Source organism: Stylophora pistillata, chromosome 7 (assembly GCF_964205215.1).
Source record: "Stylophora pistillata chromosome 7, jaStyPist1.2, whole genome shotgun sequence".
Taxonomy (NCBI): domain Eukaryota; kingdom Metazoa; phylum Cnidaria; class Anthozoa; order Scleractinia; family Pocilloporidae; genus Stylophora; species Stylophora pistillata.
In genome coordinates, this window is record NC_142525.1 from 1,188,438 (window position 1) to 1,210,828 (window position 22,391).

The window sequence follows — 22,391 nt, forward strand, 5'->3', positions numbered from 1 at the left end:
CAGCTATATCTTGCGTGAGAGCTCATGATTTGTTGCGAAAAGGTCGCTGGAGAATTAAGAGAGACGGTCAGGAGCCCATTACCTCCTGGAGAGACTAAATCAATTAAGAGTGACTAAACTGCTTACGACCCAGCCATAACACATTGAGGAGCGTGATTCACATACACTAAGTTATCCATCATTCTCTTACCAACTAAAGCGTAGAGCCTGGAAACTAGCCTCAAACTCACCCTCCCAGTCACAATAAGGATCTAGAAAAATCGGCTACCATCTTGAAAAACTGACCGAGAAACACCTGGCGACCAGGTTGTTAAAGTGCGCCTGGCCTGAGTCGAGGGTGTCACATTTACCTGTTATTAATGAATTTCATGACGATATTTTCTTCGACTAATATCACTGTTTCTCTAACGACCAATAGCTTTAACTGAGCTGTCAATAATTTTCTCACAACCCTTAATAAACTAAATAAAAACATCCGATTGTTAATTCTCCCCTCTAGCTGCCACACATTTAATTGAAAACTAGTTATGAGAATTTGGTGTTCAATCAACGTAACAACCTTCTACCTGATTAGTTAAATCATTCTCATTACCTATTTGTTGGATAATGTATGGACGTTATAGGGAGAAGTTACATGTTTATCATCTGTGGGAGTTGAGGGTTGATGGGTAATGACACCTATATATCTCTCATTTCTGCTCGTATCCAAGTAAGAAAACGAGTTATTGCTTCGTTCTCCTTGGCTTGGTTCATTATGAGCGGTAATATTCTAAAACATAGCAAATTATGTAAGATATCGTTAGCTACGTTTTCTTTGGAAATCAATACTCAGGACACTGAGGGAGGACAAGAAATTCCTTCAGAGTTTCTTAAAACTTATTTCACATCTAATTTCTTCGGGTCTTAAGAAAACCTCGGCTTTTAATTTAAAACCCTGTTTTTGCCCTTCCCTTATACCCAACGGCACCAAATGATCTAAAAATAATTTCTTGTTATGCATGACACGCTTGGTATCTCGATATTGTTTTCCAGCCCAGACGTTTATTGCTTTACACGAGAAGAAAGAGATAATTATTAACAAACTTGGAAAAAAAAATAATAGGTAGTACCCCTCCAAAAGCTGTCTCAGAGAGAAATCTTTGTTGCTGCTTTTGTCTCAAATACACCGCCATACAACTTCAATTTGCACGAAAGTAAATGCATTTAAACTTTTCCCATTCAAGATAATTAAGAACTTAATCAAACTTATGTTTGCGCTGACCTCCCTGCGATCTATAAAACGAGGGTGCAAATACTAGACAAGCGTTAAAGAAGCCCATTAAAATAAAAAATTTGGAAAAAGGAATGACATCTTCAGCCGTCTTAATTGCCAAAGTTAAGAAACATTAAAGAGTGAGTGTCATTAACTATTGGTCTCCTCATTCGCCAAAAATGCTCAATAAAAATCACAGTTTTATGATACTGTTTTTAAATGATCTCCCAAGGTGTTTGCAAGACAAACAGGATACTTACGAAATTAAAATTCCCTATTTCATAACCGGTCACGTTGTGAAGTGAGTTTACAATCAGCAATTATTTTTCAGCTTAATAACTTTGCTTACTGAATGCGTCGACGAAACAGTGATCGAAAATAAATGGATGTTGCTAAGAGAAAAAATCCATTTTCCTTTCGTTTTGCTATGTATACAGAAAGAAACTCTTACAGCAGCCCCCAACAAACCACCTTTAATTTCCTGATATTTACTGTTTATGGTAAGAAGCGGTGAAATCATGTTTCTGATTGTTAGGGTTTGTGGTGAACAACACGAAAGTCTTGTAACAGTTTTTTTCCTACTACAGAATTTGAAAAACAAACAATTTCAAACAAGTGGAGAGATGTTATATTTTTTCTTAAAAAGTACTGGGACTTTCGTCGTTTGAAATTTAATCACAGATCACAAATCACAAACCAGACAACATATGTTCACAATTTATTTCACGTTCACTCTTCTTCGGCGATCGACTGGAAAGCTTCCAGACCTATCTACAGACGTTTCATTCAATTATCTTGTAAAGGTTTTTTTTTCGAGATTTTTTCTATTTACAAGTTTTTTTTTCCTCACACAATTTCAATCAAGGTCTTATTTCATTCCAATCTTGGCCATGTTTATGACTGAAGCTGATATAAAGGACGTTCGATGAACTATTTACATTAAGCTTTTTCAGTCTTGAAGACGTAAATAAATTCAGAAAAATTGATTATATTAAAGTTATTTAATGTTCAATTTACTTATTCTCTCTTGCAGGTTACCAGCTTCTTTCGAAGTTCGCTATGGAATATTATTTCTGCCACATTCATTTAGATTACTTATATTACAATTTTAAGGCAAAATGTCTAAAACGACACACTCGTATCTTCTTCGATATTGATGCAGTGAATGAAAATGGAGTAGGCGAACCATAAACTAGCTTACTGCATATCGACACACATGTGATTTGGCAAAATGAAGATGTCTCTTTACCATGCTAAAATCGAAGTTTCAAGTTTGTTCCATAAACTGCAACGACTCACCACCGAAAATTGCAATTAACTTAGAAACGAGACTTCATTTCTCAAAACGAAAATGTCTTTGATAGGTATGATCGGCGAGCGCAACCCACTGCATAAATTAGCACTTTCCAGACGTCTTCAGGCATAAGTTTCTTCTCTCATTATTAATTTTACCTCCCATAGCAGTTCGGCTCTGATCGCACAAGTTATATCCGACGTTCCTCAAGCTTATCATTTTGCAGTCATGCAATTAGTCAGAGTATCAAATATTTCACCGATTTTCCTTGGCAACGCGAAAATAACTTTGATCTCTTTCTCCTCAGCTGAATCGACCGTCCATACCTTGTGATTTGTGATGGTTTCGTCCACGTGAATTTCGCCAGCGTTTTTCGACTCATTGTACGCCATTCTGAACGCTGTGGTCAAAGCAGCGACAATCCCTCTCGCCTCTTCGTTAGACCCGCACAAAAACACATGACACTCCAACCGCTTGGGTGAGGACGAAACCATATAGTTAAACGCAACAACTTTGGGAATCTTCTTGTAGCTTGCGCAGAACAAAATTTTCCGTAGTCTGAAAATCTTTTCGTTGTTTTTACTCCGAAGTGAAACGCTGTCTTTAGTAACAGTCAGTTTTGCGACGTCCTTCTCGTTAAGCGCGCAACCTTTTTGATACACACGGGCGATGTTTTCCAAAGTCCCTGTCTGTGGATACATAGCATTTTGACTTCCTAAATACTTCACACTGCACATGAAATCTACCGGTTGCCTTGGTGCCTCCATATTTCTCACACCTTGCCTTCTTCTCTATGTTTTTATCGAGTTCTACTTTGGAAAAACTCCTCGTAGTTCTTGAGCTTGATCAACGAAAAGAGTCCGTCTTCGGCGCTGTAAACAGACGCTTTTGCCTCAGAACGTCTTTTATTTTAATTTTCCCTGGGCGACGTCAAACAATTAGTATAATCACTCGTGTTTTGATTCAAGATCATCAAAGGGCAGCTGACGAATTTACGCTTCCTTAGGCAGTTGGCACATTAGGATAAAAGGCTTTAGAAACAAAAGAGACCCGTCCTTTATCTGCTAAATGAAAATTTGGTCGCGTATTCGACCTAACTGACCTTCTCGGAACTGACGCCTGTTTCGAGAGCAATTATTTTTAGTATGTCTGTGGACACGCTTGTTGAGTTCGTGTATAGATATGTGGTTTCTATATTGTCCGTTGGCGAGTGACAAAACTGCTTATGAGCTGAAAATATAAACTAACTGCACATTTGCATTGCAAACGAAAATTGAAAATCTCTATTGACACTTTTGTTTTGGCAAGGGGCTACAAAACAAAAGAAAAAATGATCAACTGAGCCAGCGAATTAGAAATAAGAAATATGTTTTCATAAAATTTTCTCCCAGTATTGTGCTTTATTTTGCTTCAAAGCTTGAAAAGAAAACAGGAAATTATGCTCCAAAACGCTCGTATATGATTTAGGACGAGCGTATATTCACACTTTGCGCACGGAACACGCAAGAAAGACATTTTGAAGCCTTAAATTTATGAGTATATCTCGGAGATTCAGGTTCCTGCTTTTAACAAAAAAGCCATTAGCTGAATACAGTCTTAAATTTTCAAATCAACGCTTTGATTTAATCAAGGTGCCATTAAAAACATCACAGAATCTTTTACTTTTCATCAATATTCAATATTCTTTTTTAGTTTTTGCAAAATTGTAGCGTTTCAAAACATAAGATTTCTCTTACAGACAAGTATAAATATAATGAACATTTATTCTGATAATAATATTCTGTTTTTTTTCTCATTTATAAAAAAATCATTAATCAAAGGATTCTGTTTGAAAAATTGAAACAGCAGCTTTCTTTTGAAAACTAGAAAATCAAATTCTGTTGAAAAACACACTTAATTAAGACAATTTCGTGTTTTCCTTTCTTTCAATTTTTAAAACACGTGCCCATGTTATCTCCTTCCTCTTTTGCTCAAGTTGCCGAGCATGCAAATCGCAAAATTTCATGAGATCGTAAAATGCATTAGTTTTGAAGCTTTTAATCTCCCCCAAGTACATATCCTCCATTTGCAAATGTCACCTTCAACCTTTGGTACGTGATATGATACCAGATTTAATATATACAATTGTTTTTTGTATTTTTTTTAGCGACATGGTCTTTCCAATTTCCCCTTTCACGTTTCCGCTTAAAGAAAAATTGCTGATATGTATTGTTTCACGTTTTCTGCTTGCTTCCAACTTCATTACTATTATTTTATATCGATTTCTGGCGTTGATGGACAGTTAAAACAATGAAATAAATAGCTTTTCTGTAGAGCCACAGAATCTACATCAATCGAAATGATAGTGAATCCGCTTGCATGTTAAAGGGCCTTTCCATGGAATATCACTCGACTGTTTTGTTTCCTGAATAGAATAATAACTTTTCAATTGGTATCCAAACAAATGTTTTGTTGATGTTTGAGGGATCTGCATTTTCTTCGTTTCTTTACTGAATTACCTTTGAGTCTGATTCCAGGCAGAAAGCACGAGTTTGATTTTGGACAAGAACGAAACGTTTCATTCAACTGAGAGCAAGTTAAGGAAACAACGCCTAAAGAGCTTTGACCTGTTTTGACAAAATCCACACATAAAAAACGCAGATATTCTAAACCACTGTGGCTTTATGCAGTAAATGGTTTGAACCCGGGGGTAATGATGACTTCCGCACAGGTTGTCGAAACGTCAGTCACTGCCACCGACAACAGTCCTTCTCAGGACTACACTCACCCGGACGATCAGACTACACCTTCACACTGTGGCTTTATGTACACAAAAACAGCTTTATGCTGTGTAAAAGTTTTCTCCCTCGAGGCAACAAAAAACAAACTGATAGCGACTTATTTTCAAAACAGTGGACGACACCTAATAGAGCTCCTACTTTGAAAACTAATCAATAATGAATCAGTGAAATGGAAAAAAAAGAAAAAACCTTGCATTTGAATTGAATGATTTTGTAAGCAATCTAATTTTCAATGCCATTTTAGTGTTCTTTCTTTGTCTTGTTTTTGGCTTTGATTAATGGTATCGAACAATACAACCTTCACATGAGGCAACCAAATTGAAAAAAAAAAAAAAAAAAAACTACCACAATGGAAAATAATACCTATTGTAAGAAAGTACAAAGTCCAAGGACTTTGTAATGAGCATTGCAGGCTATTGCTTTTTATATCGAAGAGAAACAGTTGTTGAAAAATGTTCATAAGCACAAACATTTGAACGACTTGGTGTTTAAAATGTACCTAAACAGAACCACATGCTTCTGATCTTGATAATAGGAAAATTGTCAAATTATTATTCGCTTGTCAGATAACTTTTCTAAGGTGGCACAAAACATGAACAAATAAAACTTTTAAGGTTATTAAATGTTGGTTTTTAATCTTCTACTGGTGTAACTTTTCTGTCCAGTCTAAAAATAATATGGTTTTCTTTAGAGCCGCCATTATGGTGGGAGTCAACTGGTTAGCCAATTCCTTCGCACTTGTCTATCTCAGGGATATGTTGTGTCATATCGTAAAATCGTTTTACACGCGCGCGTTTATTATTCAAACAGCTATTCTGGTACTTTAGATATCTTGAAGTAGCAATGGACTGCCCGCCCACCACTTCCGCTCTCTTCACATTCTGGCCTCATATTATGTGTAGGAATTCGCGGTCAGCCTTGACCGGAAGTGATATCGCTGAACCATTCAAACGTGAGAGGCCTTAGCGAAGGTTCTTTATCGATTTCGAAGTTTCTTCAGGATTCTGCCACCTCTCAAACAGTCTTAATAGATATTACCACAGTCACACAAACTACGTTTCAAGAAATAAAGTTCGCGAAAGCCACCGAAAGGTCGAAAGACAAGTTTTATCAAACTGGTCCATACCTAGACCTACGTTATTGTAATACTATGACAAGATTTCTATGACTTGCAAAATATCTTTAACGTCAGCGAAACCGCAAAATGTTATTGATAAAACAAAGGATATCACACAAATCAGAAGAATAACTGAAGCCGATTACAAGCTAAGAGCTTGAAAAATTTTTGTGGAGACTTTTACAGTTTCAGGAGCAACTACAAATAGTGTACTGGATACTACCAAAACCGCACGCCCACCTTGCATTGAAGTAATCAAATTCTCGACTCATCCCAAGCTCGTTTCGGTGTTTGCGTCAGTCTAGAGAAATTCGGCTTACGTCTCTCCGTAATTAACAATTTCATGCGAATTAATTTTGGTTGGTCAAACAGAACAATTACGCGAAATAATTACTGTATTTTTTTCATAATGACAAGGGAAGGAAATTGTCTTTGCAGGGGCAGAAGTATTGATAAATCGTGATCAATTCAAATTGAGACACCACTAAAAAGAAATTTATCATGTCAGTGCGTGAGTTGCATATCATTTATGTTTACCACACCGTAAGGGCCTAGATATTTCTGCGGTAACAGTCTTACAATAACACGTCACCTGGCCAAAATAGACTTTTATTTACACATGAGTAACAAATCTAACTAAAAAACCTTCAAATGTATCTTGTCAAAAAAAGACAGCCTTTTGCTGGCGTTTCTGTTCGATCTATCGGCTATCATTATGCTAATGAAGCTCGCACCAATCTGCTCCGGCTCAACCTCTACAACTGTGGTGACAGCATTTGTTTCTATGCTGTTTCCAATCAATGCAAGCTCACACCATGCTCTGGCTAAAAATAAAATACACACTAACTTTTGAGAATAGGCATCTTACCCTAGAACACTTAGATTCCTTCCACGTCCCTTACTTGATATTGCCGTGTTGTTTTCCTTCCTCTTTGCAAGGGATTTTCATTATTAGGTATAACTGCTGTGAAAGTTATGCTGTTCAAGCCAATAAACTCCACAGATTCGAAGTAAATTCTTCTAAAAGTTCTATAATATGTAAATACTCAATGCTGGTTTTTTAAAATAGATGAAACAGTTGAAACGACTCACAAAATAGATTAGAATAATATTTTGCACAGTATATGGTTATGGGCAATACACATTGGTACACTAGCTTTTGATTAACCTTGAAATTACACACACATATTTATTTGGATTGTACTAAACCCATATGAGTATTTCTATTTTAAACCAGTAGATTTAAATCTAACCAAAGTACCATATAAATATCAAGTAGTTACCATAAATAAAACATTTAAACTTGGGCGAATATCAAAATACACCTTTCCCGATCTGGGATCTGTTTTTATTCGTGCCCGTTTTAGTCTGGTAGGATGAAGCATTTTTGTTAAAAGTTTGGACTAAATACAATACTTGTGTGTATGATATGCCCTTGCCGATTCCGAAAAATTAAAAATAATGTCGTGCTCTTCCAAACATTCATGATGGGTAACTATAAATGCGCCCAATATTTTTAGGAAATCCTGGAAAACCATATCAATCCGGAATTCTGTCAATCAAAATAATGTTGTCTTCAGCCCGCCTATGACAAGTCTAGTGAGTGTGACGTTATACAGGGATTCATATCATTTGCACGGTGGAACAACTTGAAAAATACGCATTTTTTAACGAATGCACCCAAGAGAGTAGGTTACGTATCTGTAAATCATTGAGACGATATTCGATGAAGTTCCTACGTTCTGATTCTCGAATCAGACCATTGAACAAATTCTTCAACATAACTTCACTGACACAAAGATCGCACCTCCAATTACCCTCCCCTCCCTCGCCTCTTCAATTACCCTCCCCTCCCACTCCATGTTTTTTAGTAACTGCTAACACCGATATGTAGAACAAATCCGATATTCAAAAAAGAAAATAGCATGTGCCAGACTCTTGATCAGTGGAATCGAAAACAACGAGCGAGAGAAAACCATGAAGTCTGTGAAAGAGCGCCATTTTTCTCCTCCCAGACTTACGCTGTCTCCATAGATCGACAGCCTAGCACAGGCTGTCGAAAATTAGTTGATATAGATCGGATTAAGATGAAATAAAATGCGGAGTTTTTCAGCCTTGGAAATGACGGACCTTGGAAATGACCGAAAATTAGTTGATATAGATCGAATTAAGATGAAATAAAATGCGGAGTTTTTCAGCCTTGGAAATGACGGACCTAGAAAAGGCTGGATACAAGTCTAAAAATTACTAGCTACCAGTCTTCTACAGTCTAGCATCCCTTTGTTGAAATAGAACAGCATTGTCATTCAATTCATTAAGTGATTCAAGTTCGTCTCTTGTTTCAACTATCGTGACGTCAAAAGGACTTCCAGGTATGTGCTGATCTGCCCATTTGATGTTGATAATGTACCGTCCCGCCTCAGTGGGGTTGTATCGCACTCCAATAGAACGCTCCTTAGATGTGTCCCGGTACATCTCCACTTTGAAGGCCCCTCGTGGTCCATGGATTCTGATCTTAAGTGTTCCCGGACCAGCGCCTTTGGTTTCTACCAGGAATTCTCCTTTGAAATTTCGTAGCAATCCGTTCTCCAACCCAGGACCTGTCGAGAAAATCGAAGATCCTAATCATTCTTCGGAAAATTCTGTGTAAAACTCCAAAGTAGGTCAGAATTACGTGACTTAACATACCGTACACACGAACTTTACTGGGATCAGGGGGCTGTCCCACGCGCACCAAAAATGGACTTCCATGCACAGGTCTTCCTCCCCACTCCACATACACGAGGTGGTTCCCAACTTCCGAAGGAAAGATTTGTACTTGATAAGTAGAATCCTTGTTGTCAAACACTGTGCAATCACAGTCCTTTGTGGGCCCTTGACAGCGAACATACAGTTGCCCCGGGCCAGCATCTTTGCTGTTAATGCTGAAGCCCATGGCTTGGCCTACTGTGGCTCCAGCGCCTTCCTTGAGCATGCTCCCTAAAGGTCAAACAAGTTAAACTGGTTTTAAAACATGTTTTCATTTGCCTGCCCTTATAGTTGTGTCACTGTGTTCAGTCATTTGATGATCTTAACGGATTGAGATATATATCTTATTAACCAAGCGCGAGGGTCGTACTGGGAGAATATCGACCCGAGGTCTTGACAGTACGGACCGAGCGCAGCGAGGTCCGTACAAAAAAGACCGAGGGCCGATATTCTTCCAGTACGGTCCCGAGCAAGCTTGGTTAATAAGAGATTTATTATACGACTGAAGTTCAAAGGGACACAAGTGCGGTATCATTTGGGACCATTCGAGACAGTGCCCGGTCCAATACTGAGAGAATATTGACCGACAATAGAGCATTTTGATTGGTTGATTTTAGTTATTGGCCCTCTGACTGCCCGAGTCGTGTCATAAATCATCTAATTAACTTCTAAAAATCCTTCAATTTTAGGAGTAAATAGTGCAGAAAAATTCTCACCTTCAACAAAACAACTTTTAGCGTTCATTGCCTGCGCTTCTCTGATTGTGACTTTATAAGGACTGTCAGGTATGTGCTGTCCATTCCACATTAGTGACAGAACATAAGCCCCGGCCTGGGGTACCAAGTAGTGACATGCGTACCTCCCGTCCTTCAAGTCAGTGACTTCCACATCAGTGTGATATTTGACTCCAGTAAGCTTCCCGGTCAGCTTTCCCCGGCCTGCATTGCGGGCATCCACCATAAAGTCTATCTTCTCGTTCACCACACCTGTGCACAAAAAGGGGGCGTAGAGTATTTCTCTATCACATATATGTAAATCCCGCGGCTAAACTATCTATCTAAAAGCTATTTTACGAGCGCATGAAGGATATGGAATGGTAGATGGTCGATCTCATCTCCAACTAATACCAACGAAATGACTGATATAAAAAGAAAGAAAAATATGAATTGGCCACACCCCCTAATGACATGAGTCAATATTCCGATCGAGTTAAGATGAGCAAAAGCTACCGGTAAATCTTGCGAACTTAATTATGTTTAAAAATTTATTCTGTAAGTTTTGACGTCCGCTTTAGGTTTGGCTTAACTGCTCATAAACAGTGAGGGCTTAAAATTTGCGTTTTAAAATGGTTCAGTCTTCAGTCAAAAGAAGACATTGAAAATACACACCTCCTTTAATTCCATCTCCTGTAGCAAAAACCCTTTTATATCCTTCGGTTCCTTCAATATTCATCATAAACGGCGAACCATCCACAGGAACACCATCGTATTCCACGTCTACTCTGTGGCGCCCAGGTCTCTTCGGTACAAACCGTACGTGATACAAGTTGGAGCCTCGGTCGTAGGTCAGTTCGTAATCAAGTAACTCCATCTCGGGATCAGTAACGCGGCACTTGAGGTAATCTGCAGATGAACCCTCTGGGATCACAATGGGGATGTCCGCCTCGCGGTTCTCGAAAAATCGATCTGATTCGTTGAAATTCACTATTGGGCCTCCCTGCCCCTGATCTGTGACGTTGACAGTGAAAGGGGAGCCTTGTACGGGCTCGCCCTGGTACCGAACGTCCACCTGACCAAAGATAAAAGTCAATTGGGATTCAATTTGTCAGCATCATGACTGCAAATTATGAATACTTGCCGCAAGACTGTGATTAAGTCCTATTGGAAGATTAAACTGAAAAGTACTTTGTTTTCATATAATTTCTCAAGAGGTCGCTTTATTATGATACTTATCATCCATTCTACTCAATGTTTAGTGATCACCGCGTTAGCTTTGGATGGTTTTACTCGTGACTATGGAGTTTTAAAAAAGCTTAATACTAAAAAAATTCTCCAATAAAAACTTCGAAATGTTTTGACGATGCCATTGCGCCAAAAGTACAATCGAATCCTCAAGAAACCTACGTTCAGAACTTCCGCTCCCCAAATAGCAAGACTGTCGATATACGCCGACTGAAAATCGACATTTAAGTCACCAAACGTTCTTTAATGTCAACCCTACAACCTTCCTCCACCTGGGAAGGCACCTTACCTTATATGGACCAGCTTTATGTGGAGTAAATCTGACGTGGTGTCGGTTGTCAGACCCCTTGCTCACGTGACATGGGACATTTTCTCCATCGGGCCCTGTGACCCTTGCAGAGAAATCTTCATCGTTCATATCATAAGAGCTTTCTACGGCTAAATCCACTTCGTTCTTGATAACTCGCTCTGCATAGAGTTCCTCACTACGGACATGCGCAACTTGCACCTTCCCTGGGTCACCGACTTTAATTAGGAATGGACTACTGGCCACTGGAGTACCATTACTCTTAACATGAACCTGAGTAAACGCAAAATACCATGAGAAACTAAACATATTTCAAAAAGTATGGACAGAGTGACGAAAGCTGAAATATGAACAAAAAATGTAGTTTGGCTTTTTATGAGTAGTGTACAAGGCCATTAGGTTCATAGCCACGAAATGACGGAACTTGTGGAATAAAAACATCTAACTAGTGGACTTTAACTTTTTCAACAAAAGAAAGAAAAATTCGAACCCACAAGAGTACTCCAAAAATAAATTTAATCAACGTATGTCCCAGCTGATGCACCACACTTTCTCCACGATGGACGAAAATTTACCGTCCGCTGGTAAACCAACTATAAACAGGATGGGAAATAAGGGCCACTTGCTATCAGAAGCGAGCGGTTTTTGGAAGGAAAAAGTAAGAGAAATAGAAACGAAGCTGAAACAAACCGCAATGACTTATTTGCTCTTTTGTATTTGCGCTACCGAAAAACATTTTCCAAACCTAATCCTCCACGATAACGTTGACGCAGACCTCTTACCTTGTAGGTTCCTGGCTTGTAAGGCACAAACTTAACGTGGTACAATCCATCGTCTCCTTTATCAAAAGAAACTGGAACATTCTCCGAATCGGGCCCGTCTACATATGAAGACAAGTTCCTTGTACCTTCTGCGGCGTCTAGTGCTATGTCAAGTTCGCGGCGAACTAAGTACTTGTTTTCAGATTCCTCTGGTTGACGTAAACGAACAATGGCCGTCTTTGGCTGGGACACGTTCAAGGGGAATGGGCTGTTTTCTACCGAGCGTCCACCGCAGCGAATATCCACCTTTGTAAAAAAGAAATAAGTTAGACGCAAGTGAGAAGTTATTTCTTTTGGGGATGATAAGGTAAACCTGGAGACTATAAGACTATAAGCAAGTCTTACCTTATACTGTCCTATCTTTTTAGGAGTAAACTTCAAATGATGAAGACCATCGGATTCCTTCTTGAAAGTCGACTTGTCAATATTTCCATCCGGGTCATAAATCACCGCCGACACTTCATCCACTTCAGATGGTATCTCCATCGGTACGTCTACCTCATACCCCACGTGATAGCTTACTCCCTCCTGTCAGGGGAAGGGTGAAAAGAACGTCATTAATTCATGCCTAATAATTTTCTCCAGTTCGAGGCTGGTTACTCCTCGCCTCGAACTCAGCTCGTCTCACACCAAAAGTTATTTAGAATTCAAAGGGCAAAAACACCGGATGGAGGATAACGAATCAGTGGGTTACCTGTTTCTCAAACTCTTTCAGTTTTACCGACACTGTCTCAGCTTCGGAGATTTTCATAACGAAGGGGCTGTTCTCTATGGACTGTCCTCCACAGCGCACATCTACAGTATAACGGCCGGGTTTGTACGGAACAAACCTGAAATCAATTGGATAAGCTAGTTGTTCTTTTTTTTTTCTGCGTCACAAAGAATTCTTTTAAAATGGCGTGCAAGCCCTTGACATGATCAACGTCACGCAAATGCTCTGCTCTTACCTCACGTGGTATAAGCCGTCTGGTTCAAAGGTCAACGTTGACTTTATAGGTTTGCCATCTTCGTCTTGGACGGAGGCAGAAATCTCATCAACTTCTTCTGGAACTTCGATAGGAACGTCAACCTAAACATGAGGATAAAACAAAACGGTTAGAAGATATTTCATCACTAGTGAACGTCAGAGAAACGAAATAACACGAACCTCTTTTTGAGCTGAGTAACCAGTCCTCATCTGCTCCATCTCGGTGACCTTGACCTTCATACTAGTGGCGTCCCGGATGCGGATGACGTATGGACTACTGGACACTTCCTTGCCACCATACATGACCATCACTCTGTGTTCTCCAGTTTGACGAGGTACAAACCGGATATGATAATAACCATCGTCATCCTTTGTCACGCTAGAAGGAACACTTTCTTGGTCAGGGCCCACAACAGCAGCCTCTAGTTGGCCCTCTCCAGCAGAGCTAGGAACCTGCACGGGTATGTCCACCTCATGGCGGACAGTAAAGCGCTTAGGTTCGCGTTCTAACTCACGTGTATCCAGAGTGACTTGTCTGGGGTCCGCCACCTGATGAAAAACAAAAATCAAGATATGTAGAACATTAAACTGCGCATGAGTATGAGAGGGGGAGATGTGACGTCATGTTTCTCACCTTCACTATGTACGGGCTTCCCTGAACTGGTTCCCCAGCAAAGTTGATATGTATTTTGTGCAGACCCACCCCCTGGGGAGTGTACCGCACAATGTAGGTGTCCTTTTCTTTAGGGGACTGTAGCAGATCTACAGGAAAGTGTCCATATGGAGCCTCGCCATACACCTTCAGTTCTCCATCACCGGCGCCATGAAGTGTGATAAAGAATTCTGCCTCCGAGTCAGTAGTCACCTAAAATTGTAAGAGGATACATAGATACAGATAAATAATTCGCAATTTTTTTGTGTGTCAGTTAGGGCTTTAGATAAATTGTTGTCAGCCCAAAACTAGAACAAGAGTGAATATGATTGGAAGCCAACAAGAACTCAAAGTTAACACAAGCAAACTGCTCGAAGCGCGGAAGAGAGCGATTGGCCAAGTAACCAGTCTCTGAGATTTGCATCTGATTGGTGGAGAGGTTTGCGCACGTTTTCGAGATCAGTCGGAGACTAAAGTCTAAACAAATACATTCTCGAGTTGCTTTTGACACTCGATTAAAAAAGTGCTGCAAGAAAGACGCGAAGTTCTTTAGACCTCGGATAGACTTAGCTTTTGTTGCGCGTGTCAGAGATGAGTGGGAAGAACTTGGTTTTTGCTGTCAAACCCCACGTGAGGAAAGGGAAATGATAATAAACAAACATAATTTCATGTGGCACCTGATGTAAACCATCTCCGTGCGCAACAATCCGGCTGGGATCACTCACTACCGTCTTGACTGGACTTCCTGGTATATCATCTCCGTTGAATACGAAGTGAATGTTATACTCCCCGGGCTTGTTAGGAATAAACGATACATTGTACCGCCCAGGTGCAGTGGGTCTCACGTCGACAGGGACATTCCCTATGGGACCCCGGCATTGGATAGCCAGTTCCCCCAGTCCCGCCCCGGAAGTATCAACGTCGAAGGAGGCAGGACGTCCTATTGTCGGATTCCGGGCAGTTTCTGCGGGAAGAAAAGCAAAATGTTTGAGTAACTAAATGACTCTTGCCAAACAACGTAAATCGCGTACATGTCACGTAGCTGTGTTCTTTGTGTGACATGATAATTTCTGGAGTAACAAACCTTTGCGTGACGACATTGATAGGTAGCACCACTCACCGTTCCCAGCCACACTGCACTTGGTCGGATCTCCTACTTTAGTTGTAAAGGGACTTCCGAGCAGGGGTGTGTCTCCGACTTCGATACGAATCTTGTGCTCCCCCACTTCTCGCGGTACATAATAACCCCGCCACTTTCCATTTCCCAAGTGTTCCATATTGCAGTTCGCTGTTTTGGTGGGTCCTTCCACTACCGCCGTCACCGGGGGCGAGTTCTCGTCATTGGTTTGAACAACGAACTCTGCCGGTTTGAATACGACGGCATTCTTGATTCCCCCGCCAGAAACCGTAACATCTGCCACGTTCTCGTGCACCATCACTTGGAAAGGGCCTTTAGGGACTTCTTTACCGTTGTGCTTTACAGAGATCGTGTGAATGCCGCTTTCAAGGGGAACAAATTTGCATCGGAGAGACCCGTCTGCTTCAACTTGTGTTTCAACTGGCACGGAATCCTCATCGCCCGGGCCTCGGATATTGACACGTACCCCATCAAAACCGATATCTTTACGACCGTATATGAAAAACTCAGAGGTTTTCCCACGAACTCCCCGCTTAATTCCGTTGCCGTCCGCCTTGAAGATGTGCGCATGACTTTGTAGCTTATCAGCGGTACGAAACTGCAACATATATGCCATAATGCTGAGCTCGTCCACATCGGGACTGACAAGTTCCTCCGGGGTTAACACTTTTCTTATTCCGAATTTCTCCTCCGCGATGTCCAACCCTAGCTTAGCGTTTTCTAACGGACTATTCCGATCGATATCTTCGTACCCCGGGACGATCCCAGGGCACTGAGCTTCAAGAAACTGCAACAATTTCCTCCCATCATTCCAATCGGTGTTGAAATTTCGCACGTTCAAGCCTGGTGCCGAATCATTGATGAATTGCAGCGTTCGTTTTTCTCCGATGGATCCCGGCTGTGTGTAATACGACAGATACGTCATCATACTCAATTCGTCTACAAATGGATTGACGAAGAATTCCGGAGAAAGAACTTTTGGGATGCTGAAGTTTTTTTCGGCAGCGTCCATGGCGTCACTTGTGTTCGACAGTTTTGCATCTGGGTTTAGACTCTTATAGTTTGGACATAAGCCTGGTTGGCAGAATTCGTTGAGGGCGCTCAAAGCTCTGCCATCGTTCCAGTCCGTTGTCACATTCCGGATTTCCATGTCAGGGATCGCATTTTTTAACCATAACAACAGTAACTGCTTGCCTGAGGCGCTACCACTTGAACTGATCTGATAGTGTAAGATTAGCCTCCATATCAGACCGAGAATTAGTTTCACGTTCCCATTGGCAATGTCCTCGTTCCCTGGAAAACAATGCGGGAAGGTAAACTCGTATTTTTTTCCTTATACCTATTTAACAGTTTATTGATAATGACTTATTCTCAGTTCCTAAGACTAAGTAACATATTCTTAAGCAGTTTATGAAAATAGGGATCGGATATAAATCGATATCTCTTTTCTCTTCCACCGCGTCGAGAGACCACCGAGAGTATAGCGTCAAATCGTATCAATTATACTTCCGAAGGAAGAGAGTTTCCCCAGGTATCAATCTTTTCGTTTCCCTGGCAAGAGAATCATGAACGAAGCGGGAATCACGCAAACAAACTCTGGTGCATGCGCGCAAAAAAATTAAGGTCTGTGTCTACGTGCGCTTTTTGCGTATCTCACGCTTATTCAGATTGGCTAACAGGAAACGGAAAAGACTCTTACACAGGCAAGGAAAAAGTAACGTTTTATTTGTTTTGAACGAGAGGCTACTTCTATTAAAATCGTGAAATAAGAGGCTATAGGAAATATTTGGGAAGAGAGGGTTAAACGTTCAATTTTCTGTGGTGTTGTATTGCGTTAAAAAAAGTACGGGAGGCCTGATTGGAGTGATTTGCAAAGCAAAAAGGGGCGAATTTGGAAAGCCAATATTATTAAACCCTATGTGGTGCAATATATATTTGACGGTATGGCGCATTTGTTGAAAAATGTACTAATTTCAGTAACTGACAAAGACTAAACGAAAGTTGGGGTTTGCTTAACGGACTGCCGCATTCTCTCACGTTTATTTAGCGGTATAAAATAGCAAAAAGAAAAAGAAAAAAAAACTTATAACAGTGTTGGAAGAGTTTTTTACTGTCTGTACGTGCGTTGAGACAAAAGGGATCAAGTGATGTTAAATTGTCTGTCATTGGATAGATTGGAGTTCGTCTGAACCAGTGTCACGTCGTCATGATATTCAACAAAAATGTGAGCTGTGGAAATCGATTCTTGAAGTAAACACAATTGACGATCGGCCATATCGTGGAATCTTCATGAATGCTTGAAGCATTAGTAATCTGACAAAAAGAATCGTCGTTCTTTTCATGTTTAAGGTCGAAGTCAATTTTTTTTTTTATCGTAAAATAAAAACGGGCCAGAAAAACAATGAATGCAACGGAAAATAGAGAATGAAATCGATGCTTCGAAAAACGAAGACACGGCGCAAAAATAATCTTTTATTTTTCTCACCGCCCTCTGAGTTAAAAATTTGAAATTCGTCATTGTTATTGTCTTTTTCTAAGTGAAGGTCGTGGTCTTTTGTGAATTAATTGCGGGGAAAATTAAAAAATATGGGTTAAGAATTATACGTAAACATTACTATCTTTGAAACTGGTAGACCGATATTATAAATATTTTACAGAGTCGCTTCGCAAACGAACGTTTTAAGCGTATTTCAGTAGGCTTCATGGCCGATTCAAACTTCTATAGTGTACTCTATAGGTTCGAAGCTCCCTAGCCGTTAACACAACCTATTTTCGATTTCAATTTGCGTGCATTCGATGCCTGTGCAATATTTGGCAAACATCTAGCGAAAGGCTTCGAAACTTGTGTACAATGCGTTCGACATATTCACGTCCGGAGTAAACTGCTGTATCTTAATTCAACCAGCTATGAGCATTCCGTGATAAAAACAAATTCAGCTGTGCGAGGAATCGTGTTATTTTTGCGTGATTTCTGAGACCTTTTGCCTTGTAACTAGAAACTTGTGCGGAAACTTTTAGTAACAGCTTTCGTTCAGATTCGTATCTTTTAAGATATCGTTTTTATTTATCTTTAAGCTGTGTTGTTCCTAATGATTCTCGATGCACCGTTATATTTACTTAAACTTGTCTGCGTATATTAAAGGACATATCGAGAACATAAAAGGTAAATAAAAACGTCGCACGGTTGTCGTCTAGCATGTCTGTGTGCACACCACTGTCACGAAATAATTTAATGGCTTACCAATGTTTACCAACTTTATCCCGTCGTTCTGGAGTAACTTCAGTGCGCTGGTGATATTTTCGAGTTTCTGTGCGTACAGCTTAGGGTTCTTGTTGTATCGACCAACTTTCTTCGTAGAAATCGATTCAACCAGGTATACAAGAGAAAGTCCATCTTTAAACGCCTCAGCTAAATCACTCGTAATTTGTACACCGTAAGGTTGGATTTGAACGTTGCACCAATTTGTAAACGTGTTCTTCTGAATTTCGATCCAATCTTTCTCATTATTAGCCACGTATAGAGATCCCTTGAAGCTAAACTGCCCACTAGTCGGTCGACCGGGACTTCTGGGACTCTTTAAACTTGCTTGTTCGCGTTCGATAAGGGAAGTCATATCACTGAAATCTTTTTTTTCGCCCCTCTTAAACACAAATTCTTTTTTCAGGCTTCCTTGGTTGGCTCCGTACACACCCTCTCTACATATTTGACAAGATAAGACACCCGTGAAAACAATGTCGATTTAGAATGCTGGTCAGAAATATGTACACAACTAATTTACATGCGTTAGGTGCAGCAAGATTTGCTCGAATGCACTTCAATGGCTTCCAAACGGTCCGCAGGGAATATGAAAGTGACAAATATCAATTGACGCCTCCTTATATGGAGGATGAGAGCACAGTTAATGGGTTTTCCGTCACGATATTGCCGCTAAGGCCGGAGCGACAATCAAAATTTCAAGGATACAATATATAGTTACTACCACTTCTTTCCTGCTTCAGAAAAAAATAAAAAATCTGTCTGGAAATTGATCAAATTGCATGCTGTTACCCCGTACCTGTGCTGAATTATTGATACAGTTCCTTTTGCTGCTGCTGGAGTAAAAAAAAAAAAAATGTTCGAAATTAAACATAGTGAAACCGATCGATATCCAGGGATTAATTTTTTACAGTTCAATACATTTCCATAAATGTGCTTTACATATTTACGTTTTAAGGGTGCCATGGTCTTAGTGTTCATTTGAATTTAAAGGAACTATTTTTGGCAAGAATTCTCTGCTCCAAATTTCGTTTTTGGTTTTCTGACTGAATTTTTTTCCGTTTGCTCGATTCTATTCTTCCTCTGTTACACGTAACAAAAGTTAGCGACTAAAAATGCAAAGAGGTCTCGCCCTCCTAATCCTTTTACACCAAAAATACGTATAAATTAATTAAAATAACAGGGCATCATAGTGTGACTTCCGAGGAGACAAAGAGTAATAACAGGGGTGGAGAGGGTTAGGTGATTATTTGTCGCGCTAAGGATTTTACTGATAGACGTCTCTCAGACTTAGCGACGAATTCAGACAGTCGCCATTCCGTGTAAATGCAAACTGAATAAATTGGAGCTTGAATGAGAGTGATATTAGGCCTTAGCTCATCCTTAGGAAAAATTTCAAGCTAATAATGTTTGAATAGCAGCTTCAGTCTTAAGAGCAGAAATTAGGTAGATTTACAAGTTAGATAAGAGTTCTAAAGAAAACTATAATCTATATTCTAAAAGCTTTGCAGTTTTCTTATATGAATCTCATTGATGAAGCCCTTGATATTTGAAAAAGGGTTGGATACCAAAGGAATTGTGGTTAAATTAGTATGGAAAATCTTGAAACAATTTTTATCTTCCATAAAGAAACTTACTGATGTACGATGCTTGTGCTGTCACAAATCCTTGTCTGAGGTTTAGAAAGAGTCTGCAGTAGCAAACTGAGATGTCTTTCAACGATACATTTCTGCAATGCTCTGTTTCCAGAATGACTTCACGAATGAAAAATCCTGCCCAGTTTACAGAATTATCTAGACAAAGATAGTGATGCAAAATGTAAATTCAAATGATGGAATATTGAGTTTTTTTCTTTCAAACCACTCAGCCGCATCGTCACGACCTTTCAGACCAGTTTGTTTACGTCATCACAGTTGCTGTTTGTCACACTTTCCTGCTGAAGAAAAGAGTAAGATTCGCAACAATAGTTATTATTTGATTTCTCCTTGAAAAATCTTCCTAGAATGTGGAGTTTCTCTTTCGATACTCGCAGGTTATACGTCAGAGGTAAAAGAGCATTAGGAATTCAGAGCTGTTTCGTGATCTAGAAGGATAATCTTGTAATTACCCAGAGACGGGTATACAATTTGTAACTACAGCGTGGGCACAAAATTGATCCTTTTAATTCAGGAACTAAAATGTCTTTTTACAAATTATTATTTTGAGATTAGGAGGGGTGAATTTTCCCACGGTAACTTTACTCGTTGAGGAAATGTTAATACACATTTTCAATACTCAGAGTCTAAGAATTTGAAGAAACTTTTTTTTATAATTATTGTTATTATTATCGTACTAAAATGTTGTAAATGGAACAGTCATTTCAAGTCGTACATCATCCAAGTGTTATGCCCATTTGACATGGCTTCTCACGATGGAAATTGTTCTGCAGAGTCCTAAACAACAGCCAAACAAACAAACAAATTTCAAATGGAAAACTGTTTTGTTCTGAAAGGTCGAATCGTTGAACTTTAAAACCGCTTGCCTTCCGTTGCGTCATCATATGCTAAGTTTACAAAAGTATTTTTTTGGAACGGACAACGAAGAATACGGCAATGTTGGGCATGTGCAAATGACCGGAACATTGGAACATCTTCATGGACAAATCCGGCGGCGAGAACTGAGAGAAATTTCTTGAACCTTCTTATAAGATGCCATGATAGACAAACCAACATCGTATTGACGAACGATCTTGTCTCATTTGAGAAGTTTTTGACTGAAATTTGATTGGTTGAAACCAGCTCATGTTACCAAGCACCGTCGTGTTTAACCAACTGAATAAGTTTCCACTCTTTGTCTAGTGCTTTCTCTCAGGTGTTGTGTTCATTAAGCAAGGCATGCTGTGGTTGGCTGATTTCGTTTCTCAAGCACATAGGTGCTGAGTGTGACTGCTTCAGAACCATCCGGCGAAATCACCATCGTTGTCATTGTCGGACTCGAAGCAACAAAATGTTATGGCATAACAAAGAAGTGCACTCCAAATAAGACTAACGCAACCAAAAATTACCCTGGTTTTGGTCATTCGAGTTTACGTCACTGTTTTTCAAATTTTCTGTAGTTCACTTTCCCTTCTGAAGTCGATTTTCAGTTCTGAAACGAATGCCGCCTTAGAGATATATAGATAATGTGTTGGAATTAAAACAAAAGACTATTTTAAATTTCTTGAATGCTCTTGTTTAGTAAACTTCTCTCTTACTTGCACGTACACGCACACAGACACACACAAAAAGAATTAACAGAAATTAACCGAAAAGAAAGGCAACTCTGGTCCGCTCATTTAGACGCATCCTTTCCACTGTCTGGAACTGATCTTATTTTGGAATATCAGTGACCCCTGCCGCGGTACTATACGGACTGAAGCTAAAATTGGATCAGATCCCTTTTCCTAATATCGTGTGGGTTTGTTTGTATGTTTTGTGTGGTGAATAATATTGGCTTAATCTTCTTATACTTTCAAAACCGACAAAAAGGTGTCAAAATCTTCTTTTGTATTTCCTTCGGCTAGAGTACCTGGAGCGCATGCGTATTAAAAGTGTTAGCGCTTTGGCCTGTTAACTACCGTAGCGTATGTTATGTTTTTGCAAGTTCCTTTCCTTAACTACGATTGAATTAGGTCATTCGGGACAATTATCGCATATATAAGATACTCAAACATCAGTTATTGTTAAAAACCAAAAAAAATTATGATAAAGCTTCACGTAGAAACCCACAAGGACGGTAGTTATGCAGAACTACAATACATTTGATGTTCTCTTAAATCATTCGCCTTAAACTAATGAGTAAGGAAAATAACGATCTGGGTGACGCCAGATCCTGTGGCTAGTGTCACTATCAATTTTTTCCGGGGTAACAGGCTGCCCCCGGGTGACCCGCTTACTTCTGCGGGATGCCCGTGTTGTAGCGGCCTCCGCTGAAACCCCACCACATCAATCGAAACAAAAGAGCTAGAGAAGCCAAGGGCAACGTCTCCAACGTAGGGGTAATTTTCAAAGGAGTCTCAAAAGTAAAGCGAGAAAGTGTCAGTTGTTCTCCGTTTTGTTCCAGAAAACTTACGCTATGCAA

At 39.8% G+C, this 22,391-nt stretch overlaps 2 protein-coding genes and 1 non-coding gene across 3 annotated transcripts; 1 reads left to right on the forward strand and 2 right to left on the reverse strand.

Moving 5' to 3' along the window:
- Positions 1-2,625: 2,625 nt before the first annotated feature.
- Positions 2,626-3,457, reverse strand: LOC111328446 (uncharacterized). Its single transcript, XM_022932880.2, has one exon. It carries the CDS (start codon positions 3,311-3,313, stop codon positions 2,762-2,764), a length of 552 nt encoding a protein of 183 aa, XP_022788615.2. The 5' UTR covers positions 3,314-3,457; the 3' UTR covers positions 2,626-2,761.
- A 5,107-nt stretch (positions 3,458-8,564) lies between these two features.
- On the reverse strand, positions 8,565-20,043 carry LOC111328433 (filamin-A). Its single transcript, XM_022932863.2, has 15 exons — positions 19,931-20,043; positions 18,279-18,733; positions 15,020-16,330; positions 14,577-14,863; positions 13,882-14,112; positions 13,428-13,796; positions 13,228-13,349; positions 12,975-13,110; positions 12,626-12,808; positions 12,242-12,526; positions 11,442-11,732; positions 10,580-10,979; positions 9,908-10,177; positions 9,132-9,422; positions 8,565-9,043 (listed from the first exon to the last, which is right to left on the reverse strand). The coding sequence occupies exons 2-15, from the start codon at positions 18,649-18,651 to the stop codon at positions 8,706-8,708; spliced, it is 4,887 nt and encodes a 1,628-aa protein (XP_022788598.2). The 5' UTR covers positions 18,652-18,733; positions 19,931-20,043; the 3' UTR covers positions 8,565-8,705.
- A 2,048-nt stretch (positions 20,044-22,091) lies between these two features.
- Positions 22,092-22,241, forward strand: LOC148726069 (U12 minor spliceosomal RNA). Its single transcript, XR_015990209.1, has one exon. It is a non-coding gene; the product is annotated as a U12 minor spliceosomal RNA (small nuclear RNA).
- The last annotated feature ends 150 nt before the right edge of the window (positions 22,242-22,391 follow it).